We start from the raw sequence: 25,394 nt of genomic DNA on the forward strand, positions 1-25,394 counted from the left end.
AAACCTAATAAGTTAAATAAAAGAAGCAACACTCTTCTAACATGCAATTTGGTCTATCTTACACAGCAGACAGACAAGCTACTGACATTACCTTTGAGCAACAGTTTCCTTTTACCATAGGAAACATGACAAAGGACACTTACTAAGTGGCCTGGAAGCACCTAAGCAGCCCATTTAGTAAACAGCTCTGTAAGTCTTAAAGACTAAGGAAAATTGGGTATGCATGACTTCCATTTTCATCTCCTTAAACATTTTGCTTCATGTATTAATGAACACTGAAAAGGTGCATATTTACATTTTTGATTGGGAGTAAAATGCAATGGGGAGATTTAATCAAGGCAACTCAGGAGTCTAATTAATGCAATCAGCATTAGGTCGTGCAAAGTGGTCATTGAATGCCATCATGTAAAGCTGGTGACAGTGGGCTACTGGAAGCGCCCTTCTTTTGAAGGTAAAAGTAATAGAAGAAGAGACAGAAACTGAGTGTCAAGACCAGAGTTGGATTACTTTTTTCATTCTTAGTGCTTCTTATGCATGGTTTATAGCCCTAACAAAACTATCTTATTTAATTCTTAATTGTACTATATATCCTGCTAAGATCTTATTGCTGCAAAATGCTATTTCAGAGCAATGTTAAAATGGGTACTAGATACACACTATATTTTAAGTTTTTCCAATAAAACTGACTAGTGAAGGTAAATTTTTCCTTCCTAGTATGAAAAACACCACAAAGTACCGAAAATTCATTAAACATGACCTTTAAAGCCTAAAAGAGAAAATCCACATTTCTCACTTCTGAATGGAATCATATGTTCATTTTTCACCTCTTGAGTTTTGTAGGTTTCAGCTACTATAATACTTGGTCAAATTAAACTATTATTTCATTTTGATCTCATCCAATATAATGGTTATATGATTTAAAAACCATGTAAACTAAAAGTAAGAAACTGACTAAATAAATTGTGTGAATAACAAGGAACTATCTTGCTCCATCTGTAATCTCCATACTATAACCTAGAGCTATGTGGGGTTTAGTTAATGATCTAATGGTATGAATCACTGGCATCAAGCCATTATAGCACTTTGTATAGTACCTGAATCTACTTCTCATATGTGAAAGGTGTTTTCATGACATATCTTTAATGAGTATTTTTAATGTCTTTATGTTTTACAAAGGTGTTCCTATTTTTTGTAATTGCTGTGATTTTAATATTACTTTCTTTTGCCAACAAAATTATGTATGCATATGTAAACATTGGGATGTATATGCATGCTCTTATGGATCATTCCTTTCTGTGATATCATAAATGTGCAACAGATGGGCTTGATGATGTCCCAACTTTCATGATAAGTAAAAGACTGGAAATGCCAAGTATGTGTCAAACTTTGAAATTCATATTCATGAAATACTGGAAATGCAGATATTTTAAGACTCCTAAATACACACTGTTTATTTCTATTCATTATGCCAAAATTAAAATTATGTGTTTACAACATTGCTCTGGGATAACAGGTAAAAGATCATTGGGTTTTAAGTTGTAACTTCTTGACAAATGACTTTCTGAAATGAAGGTGTATAAATGTCTGTTTTTAGAGGATGGTGACATTAGAAATTGGCACTCAGTAAATGTCACATAAATATGCAACAGTGCTGTGATCCCATATCCCACTTCTTCACAGGACGGCTTCAATGCTCAGTCCCACTCACCATTGTAGTTTCTGCTACTGACCCAAAGCTGTTGATAAATATGTTGCAGGTAACATTTACAGGAGGCCCTGTAAGTTGAACAATAGAAAATTTGACAGGTTGTGTTCATAGGATAATTGAGTCACGTTTTTCTCTTGCCAGTGGCACTGTAGCACTTACCATTGTTGTTTCTGTGACTGATCCAAAACTGTTGATAAAAATATTGCAAGTAACGTTTACTGGAGGACCTGCAGAATGCAATAAAAATATTGCAATAGACATTGAAGCAACATTACAGCTCCATCAACATCTCTGGTTAGAGATGTAAATAAAATGAAAATGATGATGAGACTGCAAAGAAAAAAATTATCCAGAAGTACATGATAACTTCCCACTAGTATTTTGAATAATGACAATTAAGCAATGGTAACTTACCTCCAATGAGTTTTGAATTTGGAAAATACAAGGTAAAATCATTTCACTGAATTAATCAGCCTAAGTTTATGCTACAATAGCTATTTGGTTGATTGCTTTTCTTTAATCTTTTAAATCATCAATATTTTAGACATTATCTATGGTAATAAAATAGCCTGAATCATGGGATCAACATAGGGCTGAATTTAGGAGTCCAGGTGGATCTGAATTATTTCTTTTTACTTATAATGCCTCTGAATTTACCCCCTTTCTTCTACATACACTCTGACTCAGTGAAAAAAAAAACAACAGTGTACAAAAATACAAAACAAACTAAAGGAACTTGCATTAAGAAACAAGTACGAGCAGAAATGTCCCTGGATATCCCTACTGTTGCCAGAGTAGATTCAGTATTAAACAAGGAGTGCCATGCTGTTTACTCTTCTCTCCAGAGATGCAGGACTAGACTGCCACTAGCCTTCTTCTTGCCTTTGTCACCAGGTAAGTCACTGTCGGATGATCCGCTGTCTTGTGTTTTCCTGGGAATATGTTTATTGCCTCTCTAGGCATTTACTCCAATAATTTAGGAGATGGGAAATTCCTGCTGCAGACCATCAATCCGCTAACTGTTTTCCTCTGCAGGCAAATATTCCTCTTGACAAATTCTCATCATTTGAGTACAAGCAACACCCTAGTTGGCTCGGTACCTAACCAGCCACTATGCTCTGAATGAAGACGAGTTTGGCATGAGGCCTTCCTCACAAGCTGGTAAGGAAAAAATTAGTCTTTCTCTTTCTTGGCTGCACAATTCTATCCTAAATCTATTTTCTGCTAGTAAGAAATAAATTAGACAAGAAGGGACATGTCATGAGAATTTGTGTGTGTTTGTTTTTTTCCCCTTTTGTCACAAAGAAATGCTTCCTTTTAGATCAACTTACCGGTTACAGTTTATGAATTTTTATAAAGCAAAGTAGAAAACAAATGATGAAAGAACAGGAATGTTAAAAAAGTGTAAAGCCATTCCAAAATGCTCATCAAACTCACTTTACACTAGTATAACATTTTAACGATGGACTTGAAATTTTAAACCTTAGTTGTTAAAGTATTAATATTATCTACATGTCTGGTCTACCCAATTGGCTTGGAAACATTCAGAAGATTGAGCCATACTATCATTTGCTTTCTTTTTCTTGCTACCTGACAGTGTGTGTGTGTTTCTGAAACCTAAAATACTCTTTAAGCTATCATATCCTAAGCACATGAATATCATCAAGTTGAGAGGGCTGGAGAGATAGGTTAATAGGTAAAGTGCTTTGCTGTGTGTCCAAGAACTCAAATCCAATCTCCAGAAATCACATTTAAAAAGATCTGGGTGTATTGGCACATACTTGTAGCCCCAGCACAAATGAAATGGAGATAAGCAAAACCTTGGAAGCCAACTAATTCTGACCTACTTTGTGAGTTGCATGCTAGTGAGAGACCTTGACTCAACACAAGTAGACTTGAAGAATAACACCCGAGGTTGTCCTCTGTCCTCAAGATGCAAAGAAATGCATGCATGAATACCTACATTCAGGAACATGTACACACACATTGTTTACTAAATTATCTATACTACTGCTGCTTATGCTGGTTCCTTTATTGATATGACAAGCAGATTCCTCAGGCTTCCAAGGTGGACTGAAGACCAGTGGCGCTCCAGAAATCCTCCAGGTTGTCAGTGACAGAGCACCTGTTGAAGCACTCACTCAGCCTCATGAACTGAAAACCATTATATTTTCAGACTCTATGGTGTGAGACAGGCAATGTTGGATTACTCCAACTGTATAGCCAATGTAGTAATTCTCTCTTACTATTTATTCATTGTATCATTTCTTTTCCTCTACAGGCACTGACATAAATTGATTTTCTCAAGGACATAACATATTTAAATAGCAGAAACTGCCAGACTTTAAGGATTCTTTCTTAACTACAAGGGCAAAATTCCTGAAGTCAATGGACAGTTGTCTTAATTGGCTTCTTTCCTAATGATAGGGGGTACCTAAATACTAGCATTTAATCCACAATTTCTTCAGGTTGAAGGATTTTTTTTGAAATTTGCTTTTAAGAGTTATCCTACTATGTATCTACACATTTTGTATTTTAGTCCAATAATCTCATTATGCATTTTGATTGTCAAGAACATGCACCTAGATGTAATCACCAATTAAATTATTGTGATCTGTAACATGTTAAAAGAAAACATTAACCTCTCTGATTTATTAGCAAGAGGATGACATTTCACAGTGAGTTGAGTGAGAATAAGATAGAAGCCACAATATAACTGTCCTGCCTTTCTGATTACTCTCTTCCCCAAACTATCCCCTTTCTTGTTCCCATTTTCTTGTCTTATAATTTTGATTTGGTGGCAGAGGCATCTCTCCATTCCTCATTTTCTCTTCTTAAATCCCTCCTTCTTTTCCTCTCACTTACATTCCTCCTTTGCTCTTTTTTCTTCTTCCTAAGAGACTGAGCATTCTGGCCCCAACTCACTTGAAAGGCATTGCCTTGATTCTGTCGATCACACCGGGCAGTATTATATTAATGTTGCTGAAATATTAATTTGCCTACTGATGTACATGAGATGCCATTACATTTAGTTATTCATTCCTTAATTTATATCAGTAGTATTTTGTATTTGCCAGTATACAAACTTCCATACTCTTGATTTAACACATAAATAACAATTTTATTTTCTTAAATTTTATTGAAAATGGATTTTTGTGGGTAGGGTGTAAGTAAGTATGTATGTGGAGTTGCAAGCATAGAAGTGTGTAGGAGAGACAACAATCTTGTGTGTCATTCCTTACACACTTTTCTCTTATTGGATTTGGGTTCTCTCCTTGGCCTGGAAATTTACCAGGTAAGGCTAGACTAGCCAGAAAGCTACCAGGAGTTCACCTATTTCTGCCTCCCACCTCAGTATTGCTGGAATTATAAGTTCATGTTCGCCTGGAATTGCAAGTATATACATGCCACTATGCATGACTTTATACCAGTACTGGGAGCTGGAATGAAAGTTATCATACTAACAAGAAAAGTATGTTACCAATTGAGTGAGTAACACCCTCCCCTGCTTATGTCTTACTTTCCCTTTAAAATATTTCCATAGAATTCTATAGAATAAAGAACCTATTTTTTTGATGATCTTCATGTTGCAATTTTGCTGAATGCATTAGTTCTAGTAACTTTCAATCAGATGCTTAGAAGGTTTTCTGTACATCCAACATTATTCTTTGTGAATGGAAATAATTTTACTTCTTCATTTTGAACTTGGATACCATATTTTTATTTTTCTTATATAGTTGCTATTGATAAAACCTCCAACACCATGTTGACTAGCAGTTATGAAATAGCAAATTGTCTTTTGTCTTTTGCCTGATCATGGCAGAAAATCTTTCATTTTTTTTCCTCAGGGAAAGATCACATTTAGATTGTGTTGCTAATTGTGGATTTTCATAAATGCTCTTCACCAAGTTGAAGAAGTCCCCTTCTGTTCCTAACTTCTTTGTTGATTTTTAATCCATAAATGATTTTGAATTCTACTAAAGCCTTTTCTGCATCAACAAAATAATTCTGAGGTTTTTCTTCATTCTATTAATATATTTTTATTTGAGTTTTAATGTTTGGTCATCTGTGTTCTATTTTTTGGAAGAATTTAAAAAGAATTGGTGTCAATTCTTTAATATTTGATACATCTCAAAAGACAAACCATCTGGTCCTGAAGTTTCCTTTGTTGGGAGAGTTTTGATTAATGTTTCAATCTTTTTATTTGTTGTATGTCTGTTGGGACATTGTAGTCAATCTGGAATCAGTTAGGTAATTAGTGTGTTCTGGGTATTTTTAAATTTCACCTAGCTTGTAGTTCAGAAACAAGCTAGGTGAAATTTAAAAATACCCAGAACACACTAATTACATGCCCTCCCCTGATTATGAGATTGATGACTGACTTCTATGCCATCCTATAGCGTTCACCAGCAGCTGGTGGAAGTAGAAGCAAATACCCATAACTAATCACCGAACTGAACTGGAACCCAGATGCAGAGAAGGACCAGTGAAGAGCACAGAGGTCCAGACCAGGCTGGTGAAACCCACAGAAACAGCTGAACTGAACATCCAGGAACACTTACTCCGCAGTCTGATAGCTGGAATACCAGCATGGGACTTATTCAGACCCCAGGAGCATGGGTTTCTGTGAGGAAACCTCAGAAATCTATGGTACCTCCCGTAGAAGCCCAGTATTTATCCCTAGCATAGGTGTGGACTTTGGTAGCCCATTCCATATAGAGGAATACTCCCTGAGCCAAGACACATGGGGGGTGGGCCTAGGCCCTATCCCAAAGGATACGAAAGACTCTGATGACAGCCTATGGAAGGCCTCACCATCCAGGGGGAGAAGAAAACATATGTGGCAGATAAGGTTTTAGTTGGGGGGGGGTAGGGGTAGACGGGTGGGAGAAGGGAACTGGGATTGTCATGTAAAACAATCCTGTTTCTAATTCAAATTTTAAAAGTTGGAAAAAAATAAAATACCTTTTCTTTCTGTAAGGTAACAATAACTCTGTTTAATTCTTATTTTCATTATTTGAATCATCTCCATTTTTTCCTTTGTCTGCCTAGCTAAATGCTTGGTAGTTTGTTACTTCTGTTGAAACTTTGAAAGACCCAACTTTTGGTTCTGTTGTCCTTCAACTGTTTTTCTATTCTCTGTTTTTTGTACTCTAATATTAAATTCTTCTTCCGGGTTTGGGTTTAGTTCTCCCTTCTTTTTCTCATCATTGAAGTATAAATATAGATTATCAAGATTTTTCTTCTTTTCAATATGGACATTTGCATTATAATTTGTTCTCTAATCACTTCCTTGCCCCCTCTTATTTGATATATTTTGGGCTTTTTGTTTTATCTCTCTCTTTAGATTCATGGGTTGTTTAAAAATGTGTTCATTTCTAAAATCTTGTGAAATTAGCAGTTTTCTGTGTACTACTAATTCCTAGTATTCCTATTCACCCTGGTTGGAAAAGATACTTTTAATGATTTAAAACATCAAAAATTTATTGAAACTTACTTTAGATCTCTGAAAATATCGTGGGTGTAATTGAGGAAAGTATAATCTGCTACTGTTTGTGGAGTGTTTTCATTATGTCTGGTATAGTGAGTTGGTTTAAAATTTTGTTCATCTCCTCTATTTCCTTACTGTTGCCTCTGTGTATACTGTTTTCTGTATTGAAAATGGTACATTAAGATTCTGTTGTTATAGAAATGTTTGTTTTTTCCATAAAGTCTATTAATGTATGTTTCATCTACTTTGGAATTCTTGTGCATGTTTTTAAAAAGTTCAACATATCTTTGTGCTTTTAGACATAAATTAATGCTAACAACAGAGGTAATTAGCCAGTCAATATATAAACCATGAACTAAAGACATATGTTTAATCATTCTGTTTTGTTTATTTTTGGGGTAATGATAGATTGAGATTACTGTTCTTTCAAAGAGGTATTGAGTAGAATCATTTCAGTGGTGATAAATGCTATGATTAAGAATATTTGTAGAGAGGCTACAGGGGTGGTTAATGAGTGAAGAGCACTTGATGCTCTGACAGAGGACCTGGGTTCAGGTCCAAGCACCCATATCAGGAAACTCACATCTACCTGTAACTCCAGCTCCAGGAGACACAACATCCTCTTCTGTTCTCTGTGATCATTCCATTCACATGCACATCACACACAGACACATACACATGAATAAAAATAAATTTAAATAAAAGAATATTTGTTGAAAAAATATTATTCAGATACATAATTGCATACATTGGGAATTGTTCTATCTTCTTGGTGAAATGACCCATTCGTGAGCATATATCATGTTCTCTTCAAATATTCCTGTATTATTCAAAGTTACTTTCAACTAATCTCATTTACATAAATTTATATGTATAATATAATATATATTTGTATTCACCAGAGCTTTTTAAGCTAGAAAGAAACATTACATAATTTTTAAATATCTATGACATATTTTATTTTAAAGTAAGCATCAAGAAAGGACCAAGACAATTAGTCATTAATGCTAAGTTTTGTCCCAGATATTTTCCAAAATCAATTTTGGGAGAAAGATTACTTGCAAAAAAAAGAACAGCCTTTGAATTCCAAGATGAAAATGTCATGCTTTTTCTCTCTTGTCACAAATAGACAAGTATGGCATTTTCATTTTTCATTTTATTTCTTGTAAATAATTTAACATGTCTTCAAGTATCACAATTGCTTTGGTATGAGTCCCTTGTAGGGAAATGGAAAATTAAATGCTGCATATAGAAGTTAAATTTCCTGTGGAATAAGAATTTTTTGTCTAACAGATGAATCATTCCTGTTGGCTTAAGAGATAAAGAAAAACTCATTCATAGATGAATTAAAAAGATATAGATATGAGGGTTAGAACTTTGATATCTTGACACAAGTAAGCACTATTTCTTATGATTCTTTTTATGTTACATGGTAGACTTTGTATCATATTAACCAAAAGTAGATTTGAAGTATGGTGGCTACATGTCTGTCTTGTCTTCAGGTAATAATCAGGGCTAGCTCTTGTTATTATAGCCCTGATTATTACCACCTGCCAATTAAACAGATCACAGAAACTTTCTGAATTCGTTAACTCTTCTTTATCATAGGATTAGTAATAATAATTGTGAAAATTAGTAGTATTGTGTAGTGAGTACATATTTGTTCAATAAATAGCTATTCCTATTAATAATAGTAATGCTCATTATATTACTACCATTGTTACAAATTGCTCAAATTGTCAAAATATATCTATTCAGGGCATACATCACCCAAATCATTTATTTTATTTTTATGCATATGAGTATTTTTCTTGTATGTATGTCTGTGCACCACATCTGTGTCTGGTGCCTCCAGAGGATAGATGGGGGTATTAGATTCCTTGGAACTACAGTTATGGATAGTTGTGAGCTACCTTGTAGGTGCTGGGAATTGAAACTGGGTATGCTATGAAAGCAATGAGTTTTTTTAATGGCTAGGCTATATCTCTATCCTTCCTCCCCACCCCTAAATTATTTTAGTATAGAGTAAACTGAAATATTAATACTATACTTTAACAGTGTTTAATACTAATATTTACTGAAATATTGCTAATCTTATTAATTTTCTCTCTTTTCTCTGTAAACTCAGATTTTTCAGCTTTGCAAACCTTTTTGGCAAGAACACACCACTCTCTACAACTTTCTTGCTCCTAGAATTGTGTATCAATACTGTGTCTGTAGAACCCATGTAGCCAGAATTGTTTTGAAATGATTGTTGTTGACTTATTTTTTTTTAATAATGTGTGTCAACCTCGGTGTCATTGGCTCTTGGATGTAGATAATTCCTGGTTGTGGGGAGTTTTCCTGATTATTATAAAGTGTTTAGCAGCATCCATAGTTTCTATCAACTAGGTACCAGAAGCACCTTACACCTGGAAGAAATCACCTGGAAGAAATATGCCCTGGTACTTACAAATGTTACACCAGCACAAACTCTCCCCCAGTTGAGAAGCACTTAATTATAAAAATGAAGGTAAATATAGCAAGCTGAGTGAAAGGGGTATTCAAGGATCATGTGCTATGTGATAATGAAATGAATGCTGGAGTATTCTGCTTCACTAAACAAATGCTAGCGTTATAATGAAAATACTTCTTAGCCATCTGATTTTCTCATGGCGATGTTCCTATTTAAAAAAAAAAAACTTAAAAATTAGAAAGTACCCATAGACACTATGGGTAAAAAGTTAGTAAACACCTCCTCAAGGCCCAGGGAGCTATGAAGAAGAAGGGACAGAAACATTGTAAGTGCAAGAAAGAATGGATGACACCAAGAAAACAGTGTCTCCCAGGTGCAATAGGATTGACGTACATATGAGTTAACCAAGGCTGTAGAAACATGCAAAAGGCCTGCACAGGTTCAAGCCAAACAGGGTCCCAATGCTGACAGGGGAAAGTGGACACAAGCTCACATTCCTAACCAAGAAGCTGTCTCTAATTGACATCTGCTTTACAAGGGAAAATTAGTTTTCTACTGGGTATGTAAACTACACTTAAGGATAGGTCCCATGTCCAGAATAGATGGCCACCACAAATTGAACTCAATGAATTTTTGTGTCTATTTGTCTTACTCTGCTTTGTTTGGGCAATTTTTTTGTATTAGTGATCTTCGGCTTCTATATTATGCTTTCTGATTTTGTGTTTCTATGGTGTGTGGGGGTGTGGTGTCTGTATCTGTGTTGGTGTTTCTTGTGTTTTTAAAAATATTTGTTTATTTGTTTTCTAAAGGGAGACAAAGGGGAAAAGGGTGCAAATGGATGGATAGGGAAGTTGGTAGGATCTGGGAGGAATCGGAGAATGATGATAAGAATATAATGTATGAAAATTACTTTCAATAAAGGGAACTGTTAAAAAACAAGGCAGTGCCATAAACCTCACAATTTGGTGTTTGTTCATTATGGAATTCCATTCTAAATTAAATTGGCAGACATTTGTTGCAATTGATGTATTTTATTCTTAGACACCTCCAGTCCCTCACAACATCAAGTATTGATGGAGTGTCCATTATATGTCATTACATTTGATCTTCTGGTTCTCATTTATAATTAGTTGGTGAATTGTGGAGCTAAATATGAGAAATCCAAGCATTAATGATGAGTCAAAAACAATTTGCAGAAAAACTCTTGAATCATTCTGTGGGAAATGCCAGCTGCAACAAGATAAAAGCATTTCCAAGCCAAGCATCTCCAAGGGAAGTTTCTCATACAAGTAAACGGTTGCCCCTTTGTTTATTGCAAGACCATATTGACTATTAAGTAGCTATTAATATTTGGGGAGATTCAAAGTAGTCTGTTTGTTGTACAAGGTACATTTCTTGTTTTTAAGATCTTAGAATCAAAATGGAAGCTTTAGGCTTAATTTGTAGATGTAATCTACTTACATTTCTATTTCTGTTATAATAAATGTCATCTGACAGAGAAGTGCTGAAAAAAAATATGTTTCCTTCTGTCTTTGGTGGATTGCTTTAGATAAGAAATGATGATGCATTGCCCCAAGAAGAAGACAACTTTAAATGACATTTGAAATCAGTGTAGAAATAAGGGGACCTGAGAATTTCTCATGAACTCAAATGACATTTCCCTTCATTTTAGGAAGTTACACAAATAGAATTAAACACCACTTTCTTTTGTTAATTGAATCCTCTACTACTTTGGAAAATGAATAGCAAGTTCATCAACTTGTTAGGTCTTAACAAATTGAAAATATATTTTTGGCATTAATAATTTGTAAAAAAGAAACTATGCTGTTCTTTTGGTTATAATAGTCATTCATGGATATGGTCCATGCTCATATAGACATTTATTTCCATGCTTTCTGATCTCATTCTTTTAAATCTAATGATAATTTGTTAATTTTTTATTATTTTATGTGAATGTCTTCTTTTTTGGCACTTCAAAAATCCTAGATGCTTTTCCATGTTGTTCTGTTCTCTATTTTATTTTATAATTTCTCTTAAGTTTTTGTAGTATGTTCTATACAGGTTATGGCTTGTATCTGACTTATTGGTATGCTCCGTTGCCCTGAGTACTCCGTATAGTTTTGATCACACAGTAGGCACTAAATGATGTATGTTATTGACCAAAAGTATGAGCCTTTGTGTGAGAAAACAAGAGCTGTATTTATCTCTTCACCTTCAAAGGGTAATATGTGGAGGTTCCTGACTTCAATTTCCATCCATCCTCCCCACACATTTGAATCAATGGTGTTATCTGAGCCTATGGGATCAGAGAACTCTATCTTGTCTTTACAAAGCACTCAGCAGAATGAAGGAACTATAACAACTTTGGGAGTCACCAATGGGAAAGAGGAAAATGTGCTCCTTTTAAGCCTATTGAGCTTTTCTGTTGGAAGTGAGGATTAACAAAATTCATGAGTATCGAGTTCTCCACCAATACACTGTGGAATACCATTAAAAAGTCATTAAGGTCACAAAAGCTGAGTTTAATACCATGGCTCTACTATACACTATTTGTGTGGTTATTTAATTTGGAGACTATTTAGTTACACTGGGCTCCAGTTTCCTCAGTTTTAAAAGATAAAATATTGTCTCTTCACAAATGCTAGAAGAGAACAAGATCCTGCGCATGCAATGGCAGCTCTTTCCTTTCTCCCCTCTTCTCCTACCACAGAAGAGAAGACTTTACCAGGACATTTATTTCATTTTGGCATAGTAGACTTCTCACACCCATCACCTGAAGGGTTGGGAAATTGCCTCCTGAATTTTTTAAATCAAAGGACATTTACTTCTCTACAGTGATACTTTATTGTTTCTGGTATAATACACAAAATAGTCCTTTAAAATCTCAACAAATCTTGTCTCTAGTATGAAAGAGTCACAGATACAAGCTCCATAATGTTTATTTGGCAAAATATTCAAAATTTCATGATTTCTAATTATAGACTTCTTGAGTTCAAAGATGATTTTTCTGGCTATTACCATAAGAGAGACATACACAGTCCTCCAGTGAAGCAGAAAAGACAAGAGCCGCTGAACAAATTAGGAGCATGGGGGAGGAAAGGAAGGTAGGAGAAAGAGAAGAGAAGAGGAGGGGGAAGGAGAACATAGGAGATCAGGAAGATTGAGTGGGGAGAGGAATAGAGAACAAGAAGAGACACATCAATATAGGGAGCCACTATAGGTTTAAGGAGAAATCTGGCACTAGGGAATTGTACAAAGATCCACAAGGATGATCCCAACTAAGAACCTAAGCAATAGTGGAGAGGTTACCTTAAATGCTCCTCTCCTATAATGAGAATGATGACTATCTTAATTGCCATCCTAGAGCCTTCATCCAGTAGCTGATGGAAGTAGAAGCAGAGATCCACAGCTAAGCACTGAGCCCAACTCTTGAAATCCAGTTTCAGAGATGGAGGAGTGAACAACAAAGGGGTCAAGACCACGGTGGGAAAACCATAAGAAAGAGCTGACTTGAGAAAATAGGAACTCATGAACCCCAGTCTGACAGCTGGGGAACCAACATAGGACCAAACCAGGCTCTCTGACCATGGGTGTCAGCTAGGAGCACTGGGCAGTCTATGGGGCCTCTGGCAGTGGAACCAGGATGTATCCCTAGTGCAGGAACAGATTTCAGCAGCCCATTTCCCATGGAGGGATACGCTCTTAGCCTAGATACACAGGGGAGGGCCTAGGCCCTGCCTTAAATGACTTGACAGATTTTGATGATTCCTCATGGCAGGCCTCACCCTCCCTGGGGAGTTGATATGGGATGGGATGAGTGTGTCTGTGGTGGGCATGGGGGGATGGGAGAGAGAGGGAACTGGGATTGATATGTAATTTTGTTTCTTTTTTATTTAAATTAGAAACACACTTGTTTTACATGTTAATCTCAGTTCCTTCTCCTTCCCCTTCTCCCCTGCATCCCACCAACCCCTTAGCCCATCCCTCTTCTTCTACCCAGGGAGGGTGAGGCCTTCCGTGGGGGGATCTTTAAAGTCTGTCTTATCATTTGAAGCAGGACCTAGACCCTCCCCGTGTGTCTAGGCTGAGAGAGTATCCCTTTATGTGGAGTGGGTTCCCAAAGTCCATTCTTGTACTAGGGATAAATACTGATCAGATAAATACTGACCAGAGACCCCATATATTGCCCAGACCTCCAAATTGACATCCACATTCATGGGGTCTGGAACAGTCCTATGCAGGTTTCCCAGCTATCAGACTGGGGTCCATGAGCCCCCCTTGTTCAGGTGAGCTGTTTCTGTGGGTCTCTCCAGTCTGGTCCTGACCTCCTGGAATCCAATTTCAGAGAGGGAGGAGTGATGTATAAGATTGTTTCTAATTTAAATAAATAAATTCAAAGAAAAACGTGCCTGATCTTGTCTGAATTAACTAACTTTTTAAACATGTTTTGATTTTACATATGTAAGGGAGTCATAGTTTTACATGATTTTGTACGTTTGCCATTGAATAAAAAATTTCCAGAGTCCATCACTCTTTGGGAGGCTGAAGCTAGGCTTTGGAAGGTTGAAGACCTAAATTCTGTTCAAGACCATTGCACTGTTAGGCAACATACCATTCTCTATTTATCTGTCAAAAGTAATCAAAGAGCACCATGTCTGCCATTGAACAAGATCTGAGCTCTGATTTCCCTCTTCTGTTCCTCTGTGGTTTCCACAAATGGAGACCTGTTTTCTACTTAGGCATCATGCACCATTTCTCTGAGTGTGATAAGGTCACCACAGTACTGTTGGGAACCGGGTTTTCTGTGTCAGCAGGAGATCTAAAAATAGAAGTCAGAGTTCCTGATATGTACTTTTCTGTCTTAACAACTAGGACTGCTGCCTTGGAATCACAGTGCCTGTCCCGTTTACAAGAGCTCACATTTGACTAATGGGTCCCAGCACTTAGGGAGCATACCACTTCCAGGTCTTAGCTCATATTACACCCTATTTCTCTATAATTTTGTCTAATTAAAGTGGCATTTACTAGACTGTTATGTATAGAATGATTATTTGACCTTAAGTCAAGGATTGAGATGAAAGTAGTTTATTATGAATGTAAATAATAACCTGAATAGGAAATTAGTAAGTGAGACTGAGTAGAAAAGGCAGACAGACAAGGAAAGATGAGTTAATATGTTCACTTTTCTCTGATAGCAAATGAAGCCTGTGAGTTAGACCTCTGGGCATGCCTGTGGGATTAGGTTATTGACATGGGAAGATTCAACCAGTGTGGATAGAATCATTCCCTCATCTGGGATCTTGGACTGACTAAAAAGGTGAAAGCAAGCTAGGCTTCTTGAACATAGATACAGTATGACCAGATCTCTCCAGATGCCATTGGTGTGACTTTCCTGCCATGATGGACTACAGTCTTGAACTGTGGGGCAAAGTAATCCTGTCCTTTCTCAAGTTGGTTTTGTTTGAGGTGTTTTATCACAGCAATAGAAAAGTAACTGAAACAAACGTTATCTTGTTGCCTGGCATCAGTAATCCCACTCATATCTCAAATCCTCATTTTCTATCTCTTCTTTATACTTCACCTATTGCATTTCCACTTACTTGGAATGCTTAATATCCATGATATAATTCTATATGTAGTTGTTGTTACACAATTCTATAGATAAGGGCTTATATTGCTCAATGTTTCATGTCTGTTCTTTTGTTTGCTCAGGAAGGTTATGCATGTCTGTAAGAACCCCAAATATCTGTTACAGTTTCTAGAAAATCTCAATACTTTAAATGACTCTCCCAAATAATTTGTTGTCAATGTGCATATTGTTACTGGATGTACTTAACTTTGTATACAAGCTGCAAGTGATTCCTCTACTTAATGGAAGACCAAATAAATTTCCAATCACAATCTTGTTAGTCCTGATATAACTGGACTCCATCAAGAACTCATAGCTTCTCTTTCCCTGTTCCCTAGGAAAGCCTGGAATCTATGCTTATGTTATAAATTAGAGCTATGAGATTAAAATATTCCAGGGTCCATACAATCAATTGTCCTGTGAGGTAAACCAATGGAGTATATTAAAATGCCATATTGGAAAGTATTCTTCATGTCATCATCAGAAATTTCCTGGAATGTTTAAGCATAATTTACTCTGAAAGATGTAATAAATGATTACAAATGCTATTCTCAGAATTTTTTCTGTATATATGTATATAGTAAAATGTACTTATATACATAATTTATATATAATCCATCAGGGCAGCAGTATCTGTGTTCCTTCCCCTTTCTTTAACCATGTACTGATCCCTGCCATCACAACCTCCCAACATACCAACCAGTTCTGATATTTCCCAAGGAGAAAGCTGTTGGGTATTTGGAGATAAATCAGCCTTGCTTGTTCACTTAATTATGCATCAAATATTTACAAAGGATTAATAATATGCTCAAATCTCAGAATGTAATGTTGAATAATAAACAGATCCTGAGGCAAAACACTCCAAAGTCCTCTACAGGCCTGCAGACTCACAAGCCCCTAACATGGCTGTGTAATTAAGTAAGAGATACAAGACTCACTTGTGAAATCATTGTACAACACCAAATCCACTAATGTTAATAAGGGAGATACATGGCCTAGGATCAAAAGCCATTTCTGTACTGTCAATGAGCCTGGTGGTTAATTTCTATTACCAACTTACTAGATATCTACTTAGGATACAAAACTCCATGTATGCTTGCAAATGATTGCCTGGAACAGATTAAATGGGGTGAGAGAACCAATCCTAAATGTGAGCAACACTATGGCATAATCTGGGGTACTGGATTGAATAAGGATTTAGAAAATAAGCTGCAAACCAATATTGATCTCTCACTGTTCCTTCACAAGGATGGAATGTAACCAGTCACCCCTCTCCAGCTTCCATGTCTTCCTCACTGTCTTACCTATTGCTGTGAGGAAACACCATGACCAAGACAAATAATGAAAGAGAGAGTTTATTGGGGGACTGCTTATAGTTTCAGATGGTGAGTCCATGGCCATCATGGAAAGGAGCATGACAGCAGTCAGGAATGACTCTGGGGCAGTAGCTGAGAGCTTGTATGTTGAGACAATAACTATGGCATAGAAAGAGCCAAATGATTATTAAGTAATTATCATTAAAACCTTAGAGCTGCCATAATGGACCATATTGCCCCCCACACCCATAAGCCAAATCAAATGATTCTTTCCTTAAACTGCTTTTGTTAGGCATGTTGTCACAGAAATTGGAAAAATAATTAATATAATGATCTGCCACATAAGTTGTGCATTCTCTTTCCTGATCTATATAGATAATTGTAGCATTATGCACTTCACTATTGTTGTTGGGAGAAGAAAATGAATTAGTATGCAATACAGTAAAAGCTTCACAAATAGAAACAACTCAATTACTATAAGCTAATTCAATATTTCAGACTCTTCAATGAAAATGATGTGAAATAAATGGATGAGTGAAATGATGAAGGTCAAAGAATACAGTTAAAGGACAGCTTGAATAGCGAGTCCCTTCATGTCCTTTGCTCTTTTGTCTGAGAATTGTATATAATACTTGAGGCTTCATCTTCTTGATATTCATGCTTAACACATAAAATACACAAATTATCTTCCTGAGCAATAAGACAACCTGATGGGTAATGTACTCTGTATGTTTATCTTATTGATTGTTAAATAAAATACTGTTTGGCCAATGAGACAGCAAGTTAGACCAGACTAGGAGTCAAAGAGGATTCTGGGAAATATAGTTGAGAAGTGGTGATCCAGGCAGGAAGTGACATAGCAAGGAGACTCATATTTAAGCAAGGGAGAAACAGGAAGGGTCCCTCTTTCCCCTTCGCTTCCTCTAGCGACAGGATGTGATCCACCGGCAAGAAGGGATGCCAATAAGGCGTCCGATAAGATAAGTCTTATAAAATATATAGATTGATGATAATTGAGATTGAGCTAACAGATGAGAATCCTAGTCATTGACCAAGCAGCTTTGAACCTAATACAAGTTTCTGTGTATTCATTTGGGCCTAACTCGGGCGGGCAGCTGGCGTAAAGCTCACTCGTGGCGGTGGGGCTCAGGCGGCTTTGGTAGAAAGATTTATTGTAACAAAAACCCAGGAGTAACTTTAGTATTAAAAGATATTTATGGGGTATCTAAATTTTTAAGCATTTCCTGAAAATAGGCAGACAAGTGTTAACACATTAATGGTCTCATGCTCTTTGTTGAATGCAGTGACTACACCAATAAGACACTTGTGCTATCTACCCTCTAAAATTGAGCCTTCCTGTTCCCTTGAGACTCCTTTTCCATCAGTTTTCCTCTCTCTTCTGCTGTTATTTTTAATCTCCTCTTTCTGTATTTAGCCTTATAAACTCACTGGCTATAAGGAGGTTAGGGCAGTCACCAATAGGTAGACTCACTTCAGCAGTATTTCCTGGAAATACAGCCATATTAAATGTTAAGAGTGGCTATTATTCGGGTTCCGTTGGCTTTATTAAACTAAATACTTAGGATGCCTAGGAAGGAGATTGCTAGAGTAAGTATACTTGGTTAAGAAAGATACCATATCCATGCAGTACATGCATTTTAAACAATGTATATGGGAAATAAAATCTATTTGTCCCCAAGAATGTGAAATTAACACTGGGGATAGTAAGGTCTCAGGCTATAATGTCAAATACGTGGTATATATTTAAAAATTGTCCACACATACCAGAATACACTCAGGCAACATAACAATTTCTTTAGTTCTTCCAAAGATGCAGAAACCTGGGCCTTCAAAACTAAATAGATTAAACCTCTAGTAGAAAGGTCAACAGCTGCTTTAAAATTACATTCAATAAAGTACTGCAGATAGAGACTAAGGGCCTCATCATTATTTTAAGGACACAGATTTCTCTCCATCCTAAGATTTAAAAATCTGGAAGGATAATGTCAGTTCATGTCCCATAAAAACAACTTTGTCTTTCTTCTAAACAACAAGAATTCAACAAAATTCTGGCTGTTGTCTATTCAGGAAAATGTGGTAAAGTGCCAGATGAGGTAACACACAGGAGTGGACTTCATGAATTTTACATGAAACAAATATTGGTGGATTGAATATTTTAGTTGGGTTGCTCATATCAAAGTTTGATCAGTCTAGAATTTGGAATTAAAGATTAGTATTATCTAACTATTTATTTATTTAGTAAATGTTTATTGGATGCTCACTGACTGCCCATGTTAGAGGTAGCACGGAAATGAAATACATCCAATTTCACCATTCCTATCCTCCTAGACATAGCTTATGATTGAGAGAGGGGGCAAACATTCTGGGGCAGGGAGAGATTGGAGGATTCTACAACTCATTTGGACCACATGGGAAAAGGATTATGTGAAATATTCCTTTTATGCATTTATGTACAACTTGAGGATAGCCTGTAATCAATAACTGACAGAGAAAGAAAGATGAATGTTCAATTTTGTTTCCAATCAGGACAGCTATGGAGTGCATCTCCCAGTCTAGATTTCTCTTACAGGGCCTAGTAGGGGATATAGATTTCTCTTATAGGATCTAGCAGAGGCTATAGATTTCTCTTATAGGATCAAGCAGAGGCTATAGATTTTTCCTGTAAGGTCTAGGAGAGGCTATAGATTTCTCTTATAGGGTGTACCAGAGGCTATTGCCTATTGGACCTTGTCTGACATGATGCACTTTCTTAGGTTTCATTCTTTTCCAGTTTTTCCACTCTCTTATCCATTGCTCCTGGTTGTTAATCCATAATAAATCATTTGCACACAATTTCTACTTTGGGGAAAGGCAGCCTCAGCCAGAAAGAATCATGAATCTAACCATGAAGACCATTGTAAAACCATGTGGAGGTATGTGGAATTGATCTGGAAGTGGTCAGAAGTCCTAGAAGAATTTCAAGAGTCATGAGAGGCCTAAGAATATGAAGGAGACTAAGATTTTGAAGCTCTGCACACCCCTGGCTGACAGTTCTGTTTCTTTTCTCTGTGCATTCATATCAAGATACAGCCAATCAGGCCCTCCAGAGCAGCTGCACTATGGATTTTCTAAAAAGAGTGCAGGAGCTATTTCTGATCTTAGCTTTCCTGTAGGAGCTATTTATTATCCATTCTATATTTCTATGTCATCTTGCACCTGCCACATCACCCCTCAGGAGTCAATAATTCTTTGCAAAGGTGTCATTCTGCAATTTATATGGCATATTGTATAATGTCACTGATGGCCACTTTTAGTTAATACCCTCAAGTGCTTTGCCTTATCATTGAAGCAGATAATTTACTCTGGCATTTATATGAAAAGTTGGACACTGAAGGCATACCTGCTCACTTGAGACTTTATGTATGCACTGTTTATTTTGGCACATATAACAATATGCACATGGCTCCAAATTAGTAAATAATCACTATATTTTTGAACCTTTGCAGAAAGAAGAAAGGTTCCACAGTGAAGGAACAGTTCAATAAATGGAAGTCTCAACATATGGATCTCCTTCCATCGAATGCCACAGAGATTTCCTAGCCCAAGCTACAGTGCTTTTAGATATACATTGGTATCTCTTAAATAAATCCAGTGGAAGGATGGGGGTGGTGTGTAATACTCTTTGCCTGGAAGGCCTTTGTAAGCCCAGTTTCAAAAACAACACAGGAAGCAAACCATATGTGTATTTGTACTACTTACAAAATACAGTTGATGGAAGTTTAGAATTTTCTCTGTTGAGCAAACATGTTCTCCTGTTTAGGAAATCTGTATTTAATAGGCTTCAGGATATTTTACCCAAGTGCCAGATTCATACAGTTTTTTGGAAGCTCTGTATGTTATAAACTCGGTTGTCATTCAGGAGAACTATAGAGCAGGAAGACACTTGCTGCAATTTAAATGGGACAATTGAGAAAATTGAATGAAGTTGTAAATAAATGGGGAAGATGTACATGAGAAATCAACCTGATAGCCAGGCATTGGTGGTGCTCGCCTTTAATCCCAGCACTCAGGAGACAGAGGCAGGCGTATCTCTGTGAGTTTGAGGACACCATGGGCTACAAAGAGAGTTCCAGGACAGCCTAGGCTGTTACACAGAGAAACACTGTCTCAAAACACAAGAGAGAGAGAGAGAGAGAGAGAGAGAGAGAGACAGAGACAGAGACAGAGACAGAGACAGAGACAGAGACAGAGAGACAGAGAAATCTGCATTTTGAAAATTGAGATGCTGGAGGAAAGAAAAGGAATAGGTAACCCAAATTGTAAAGAATTCTTCCTATTTTAGGGGAGCTATAGACAATATATTTGCTAATAGAATAGGATTAGTGTGCTCAGAATCTGCTCAAGTATGTCTGATCACAGAATGGCTACTGGTTTCAAGGGAAAGAATGGGGATACTTCTGAGGGGAGAATACTGAATAGCATAGCAACATTGGCAATAGTAACCTATGACTTCAACCTTTAGAGTAGGATTTGACTACTAAAATTCCTCTGAAAAAGATGAAAACTGTGCTTCCAGGACTGCTCAGTCACTAGGCACAGCACTGGGAATGCACAGCATTTTCATTCAGAGGTATCTCTAAAACTAGTATACTTTGAGAAGACTTTCTTTACTTCAGTTGGAAAGAAAAATATATCAGAATTCTGAACAAAATGCACCCTATTGTTCATATTCTATGACAACTTTAACTATGGATTTAGCCACACAACCTCCATTTCTCCCAGATCTGATGCCCCGCTTACAAACGGAGACACACCTGTGAAATTGGAGGGAAGTAATAACAAGGAATCTGAGTTAGGTATGCCAGCTACACAAAACAAAAGCTAAAGACAGATACAGGATAAACAAATGGTGTGCAAGCCAGATTAATTGCTTATGGTTAATTTTTGTTCACTTCCAACTCTCAGTCACCAAAAAAACCCTCCATGTCTCTATCTGTTAATTGTACAGTGTGATAATAACAATGGTGTCACTGTGGACATCTTGAGGCAGTGCTTTAAATAAAGGGTTAGTTTCCTTCAAAATGTGCAGAGGCTTCATCACCAATGTGTATTTATCTACTGTATGAAATAAATGGCACTGATCAGGAGCCATTGATTAGATCTAGGTAGCTTCACTGACTTCTCACTCTATATCTTTGGGAGCAGCTAAGGAAACAAAAAGGAAAAAAATCATACTTCCCTATTTAGTGGTTATTTTCATAGAAGTCATGAGAAGCCAATCATAAAAAAGTAAAACTATATTCGATTTTAAAATATATAAATCTTCTTAATATATGTTATATTCAAGAAGGATGGAATATATATATATATATATATATATATATATATGTGTGTGTGTGTGTGTGTGTGTGTGTGTGTGTGTGTGTGTGTGTGTGAGAGAGAGAGAGAGAGAGAGAGAGAGAGAGAGAGAGAGACATTCCTTTCCTAAGACATTTACTGACATTACCAAGGCATTTCTCCTTTTATATCCATCCCATTGAAAACAATTTTCCATAATTTTTCGGAATATATATGTATATATAACTATGTGAAATATTTTATATACATATATATATATATATATGTGTGTGTGTGTGTGGAGGAGAGATAATTGGTCTTATCAGTATAAATACTGTGTGTGTGTGTAGACACATGTACATGCATGTGTGTAGAAGGCAGAGATCAGCCTTTGGTGTCATTCCACATGCACAGTCAACCTTTATTTTTTTGACACAGTTTCTTTTTGGTCTGGTCTTTCAAACTCTGCTGGGTTTTCTGGTAGTGAGCCTGGGGATCCACATGTCTCCTCCTTGGTGCTGGGATTACAAGCTTACACCACCACGTCTGACCATTTTTTAACATGGCTTCTGAGACTGAACTTAGGTCCTCATGGCAAGCACTTTACTAAATTAGTTCCCCTCTCAAACTGTGATCCTTTGTAAGCAAACCAACTTAGAATACATTCTACTTCTATTTGCATTTTCTTAATTACTATCTTATATAGGAGGACACAGCCTATTGTAAGTGGTGCCACTCCTGATCAGTTAGCCCTGGGGCCATAGAAGAAAGCAGTTGAGAAAGCTATTAGAAAGAAGCCAATAAGTAACACTCCTCCATGACCTCTACAACAGTCCCTCCCTCCGGGTTCCTGCATTGAGCTCCTGCCTTTACTTCCCTGAATGATGGACTACAAGCAGTAAGGTGAAAATAAAGTCTTTCATTTGATTTGGGTCATGGTGCTTATCACAGCAATGGAAGCCATAAGACAGAAATCCATATGGATGTTTATATCCCTTTCCTTTGTGTTAGTCCACCATTTTACCTCCTGATTTCTAAATGGGATGTCACCATGACCGAGGCTCAAGGAACACTGCAAAAGAGGAGGCAGAAAGAATGTAAGAGCTGAAGGGTGGAAAAGGGTGCTCTGAAATGCTGTCTTCTGTACATGACATAACTAATGGAATCTTGAACTCACTTCAAAAAACAACAACAGAAGATCAAACCAGCCAAAATTCCAGACTAGAAGGAGGTGGATCTCCAGGTCTTACCCATTACTGAGAGGCTTTTTGGCAGTGGAGAGTTGATGGGGCAAGGAGAATGTTTTTGAAGATATATATGACCTCTTGAAGGTTTCCCATTTTCCAGTGGCTGGCCCCACACCCATGCACACAGGAGCAGCACTAGCTGGATTCAGTGAGTTATAAATGTATGACATAAAGAAATTTGGGGGGGATATTGGGTGGAAATGAGATTTGGGGTAGGAAAATAAGGATAGATATGATCATATTCATTATATACATTATGATAGTCTAAAAATTTCAAGAAAAATATAAGTATATATGGATCAGCTACTTTTCCAAAACCAGCCTTGCACATGAATTTATTACTCCTAAGCCAAAACCAAAGCAAGAATTGTTATTGGCTGATTTTTTCAGTAATTCAATCTGTACATTTCCAGGTTTTCATGGGGAAAAATAATGATCTTACCAATACAGAAAGCTTAAATAAAATATGGACTACTGTGAAATTCTGGGAGAGAATTAATTATTTTCCAGAGAAGAGACCAATTTTCTAGGAAGATTGGATGCACCTAAGATCTTCTGTGGGTGAATCAATAATTTACAAACTTACATTGAAACTTATTAATTTAGGCTATCACAAATGTTAGAAGAGAGCGAAAGCAATATCTTGGTCTGATGTTTATAGATGATACCTGTGTAACAGAGGACATGTTTCGGGCCACAGCTGTCAGAAGAGCTGTTAAAAGAGTGACGTATGAGACCCAGTTTAAGATTTTTTTTTCCCCTCTGTGGTGGTGCAATCTTTGGTTTGGTAAAGGCATTATGGTCACACAGTATCTTAGGGAAAATAACATCCTTTAAATATTCTAGCCCTATAGTTGTTAAACTTTGGAAACTAAAGGATTTATTAAATATTTCGGATGCCTACATCCAGAGATTCAGCAGAGGCAAAGCTTAAGAAGTGTGAAGCACAGGTCATGTATTTCAAACTTTAATTTACACATTAACATTGTACACATTTGTGAAATCTCATGTGGCATTTCAGTATGTGGATATATTGTGTAATGTTCAAACCAGGACAGATATACCTATTTCCTTGATCATTTCTTTATGTTAAAAATCTGTTTTGTTCCTAATTTGGTTAATATTAAATCCTAAATTCATTGATCTAGTATATTTCATACAAAGACCCTGCAGTAAAATTAGTCAATTAACAGGAAAGACTTGAGTGCAAGAATCCCATTGTGAATATCATGTGGTACTGGACCGTATTATCTAACTTGAATGGCCACAGTGAGGTTTACTAAATACTTGAGGCACTAACTTTACAGAGACTTTGGAGTTCCAAACTAAATAAATAAGTTCCTGTTTCTCAATACCTTTGTGGGAAGTGAAGACAAAAATATGTTTTCTAAGAGAATATCTGATAAAAAGAAATACTGACTCCCTCGATGGACATGAAGTGGTTTCTAGGAATTGACACTGAGATATTTAAACAGAAACAAATTAGAATATCAGAGATTATGTTAAATTCCACATACACTTGGGTTTTAAAAATGGAAGAAAATTTCTGCGCTAAAGTGGCTGAGGTTTCCTAGAGAAGCAGAATTGCTACAATAAATAGCTTCAGATCTAACAGAGAATGGTAAACAAGCAACACTTTCCAGCTCTCACTATTTCCTGGAAATTTACACTGTTTGCTCTATGCTCTTTGAATCCCACACCCAACTATTCATTTCCTTTAATGATCTAACAGATATAAGTAGAACTAAAGAGCATGAACAGAAGAATATATCTTGAAAATACTGCCCTGAGTAGATCTGGTATCACATCTTGTATCCAAATGTAGGTTTACGGTGCATCACATCATGGAATTGCCACAGGGTAGTCACACTAATATTAGCAAGCCTATCAATCAGCAGAAAGGAAACTATACTATTACCAATAAGAACACCTTTCACTTTCAATCCCCCATGTCACTTGGCTATTCTGTCTCTCCATGTTTCAATCTTATGTCTCATACATAGAACACACACATGTATGTGTTGGACACATAAATATCACACTTAATTGTGTTAATTTATGCTTTTGAAGTATTGTTTATCTATCAGAACCATATATATGAGTAGTATCCCATTTTCATTTCTCTTCTTTCTCCAAATAGATAAAGGAAGGCTCATTAGACTTAACATCCATTTTAGAGGTATCCACTTGACTAAGTGTCTTTGCTTATAA

General features: G+C 36.6%; 1 protein-coding gene across 2 annotated transcripts in view; it reads right to left on the reverse strand.

Annotated features, from left to right (window-relative positions):
• Glra2 (glycine receptor alpha 2) overlaps nucleotides 1-25,394 on the reverse strand; it is a 192,096-nt gene that overhangs the window by 156,343 nt on the left and 10,359 nt on the right. The window contains exon 3 of one of the 2 annotated variants that reach the window (XM_035450000.1): nucleotides 1,709-1,776. In XM_035450000.1, coding sequence (XP_035305891.1) covers nucleotides 1,709-1,776 — 68 coding nt within the window. Of the gene's footprint in view, nucleotides 1-1,708; nucleotides 1,777-1,867; nucleotides 1,936-25,394 lie in introns of both variants that reach the window. The other variant, XM_027432615.2, reaches the window with a different exon arrangement.

Source organism: Cricetulus griseus, chromosome X, assembly GCF_003668045.3.
Source record: "Cricetulus griseus strain 17A/GY chromosome X, alternate assembly CriGri-PICRH-1.0, whole genome shotgun sequence".
NCBI lineage: Eukaryota > Metazoa > Chordata > Mammalia > Rodentia > Cricetidae > Cricetulus > Cricetulus griseus.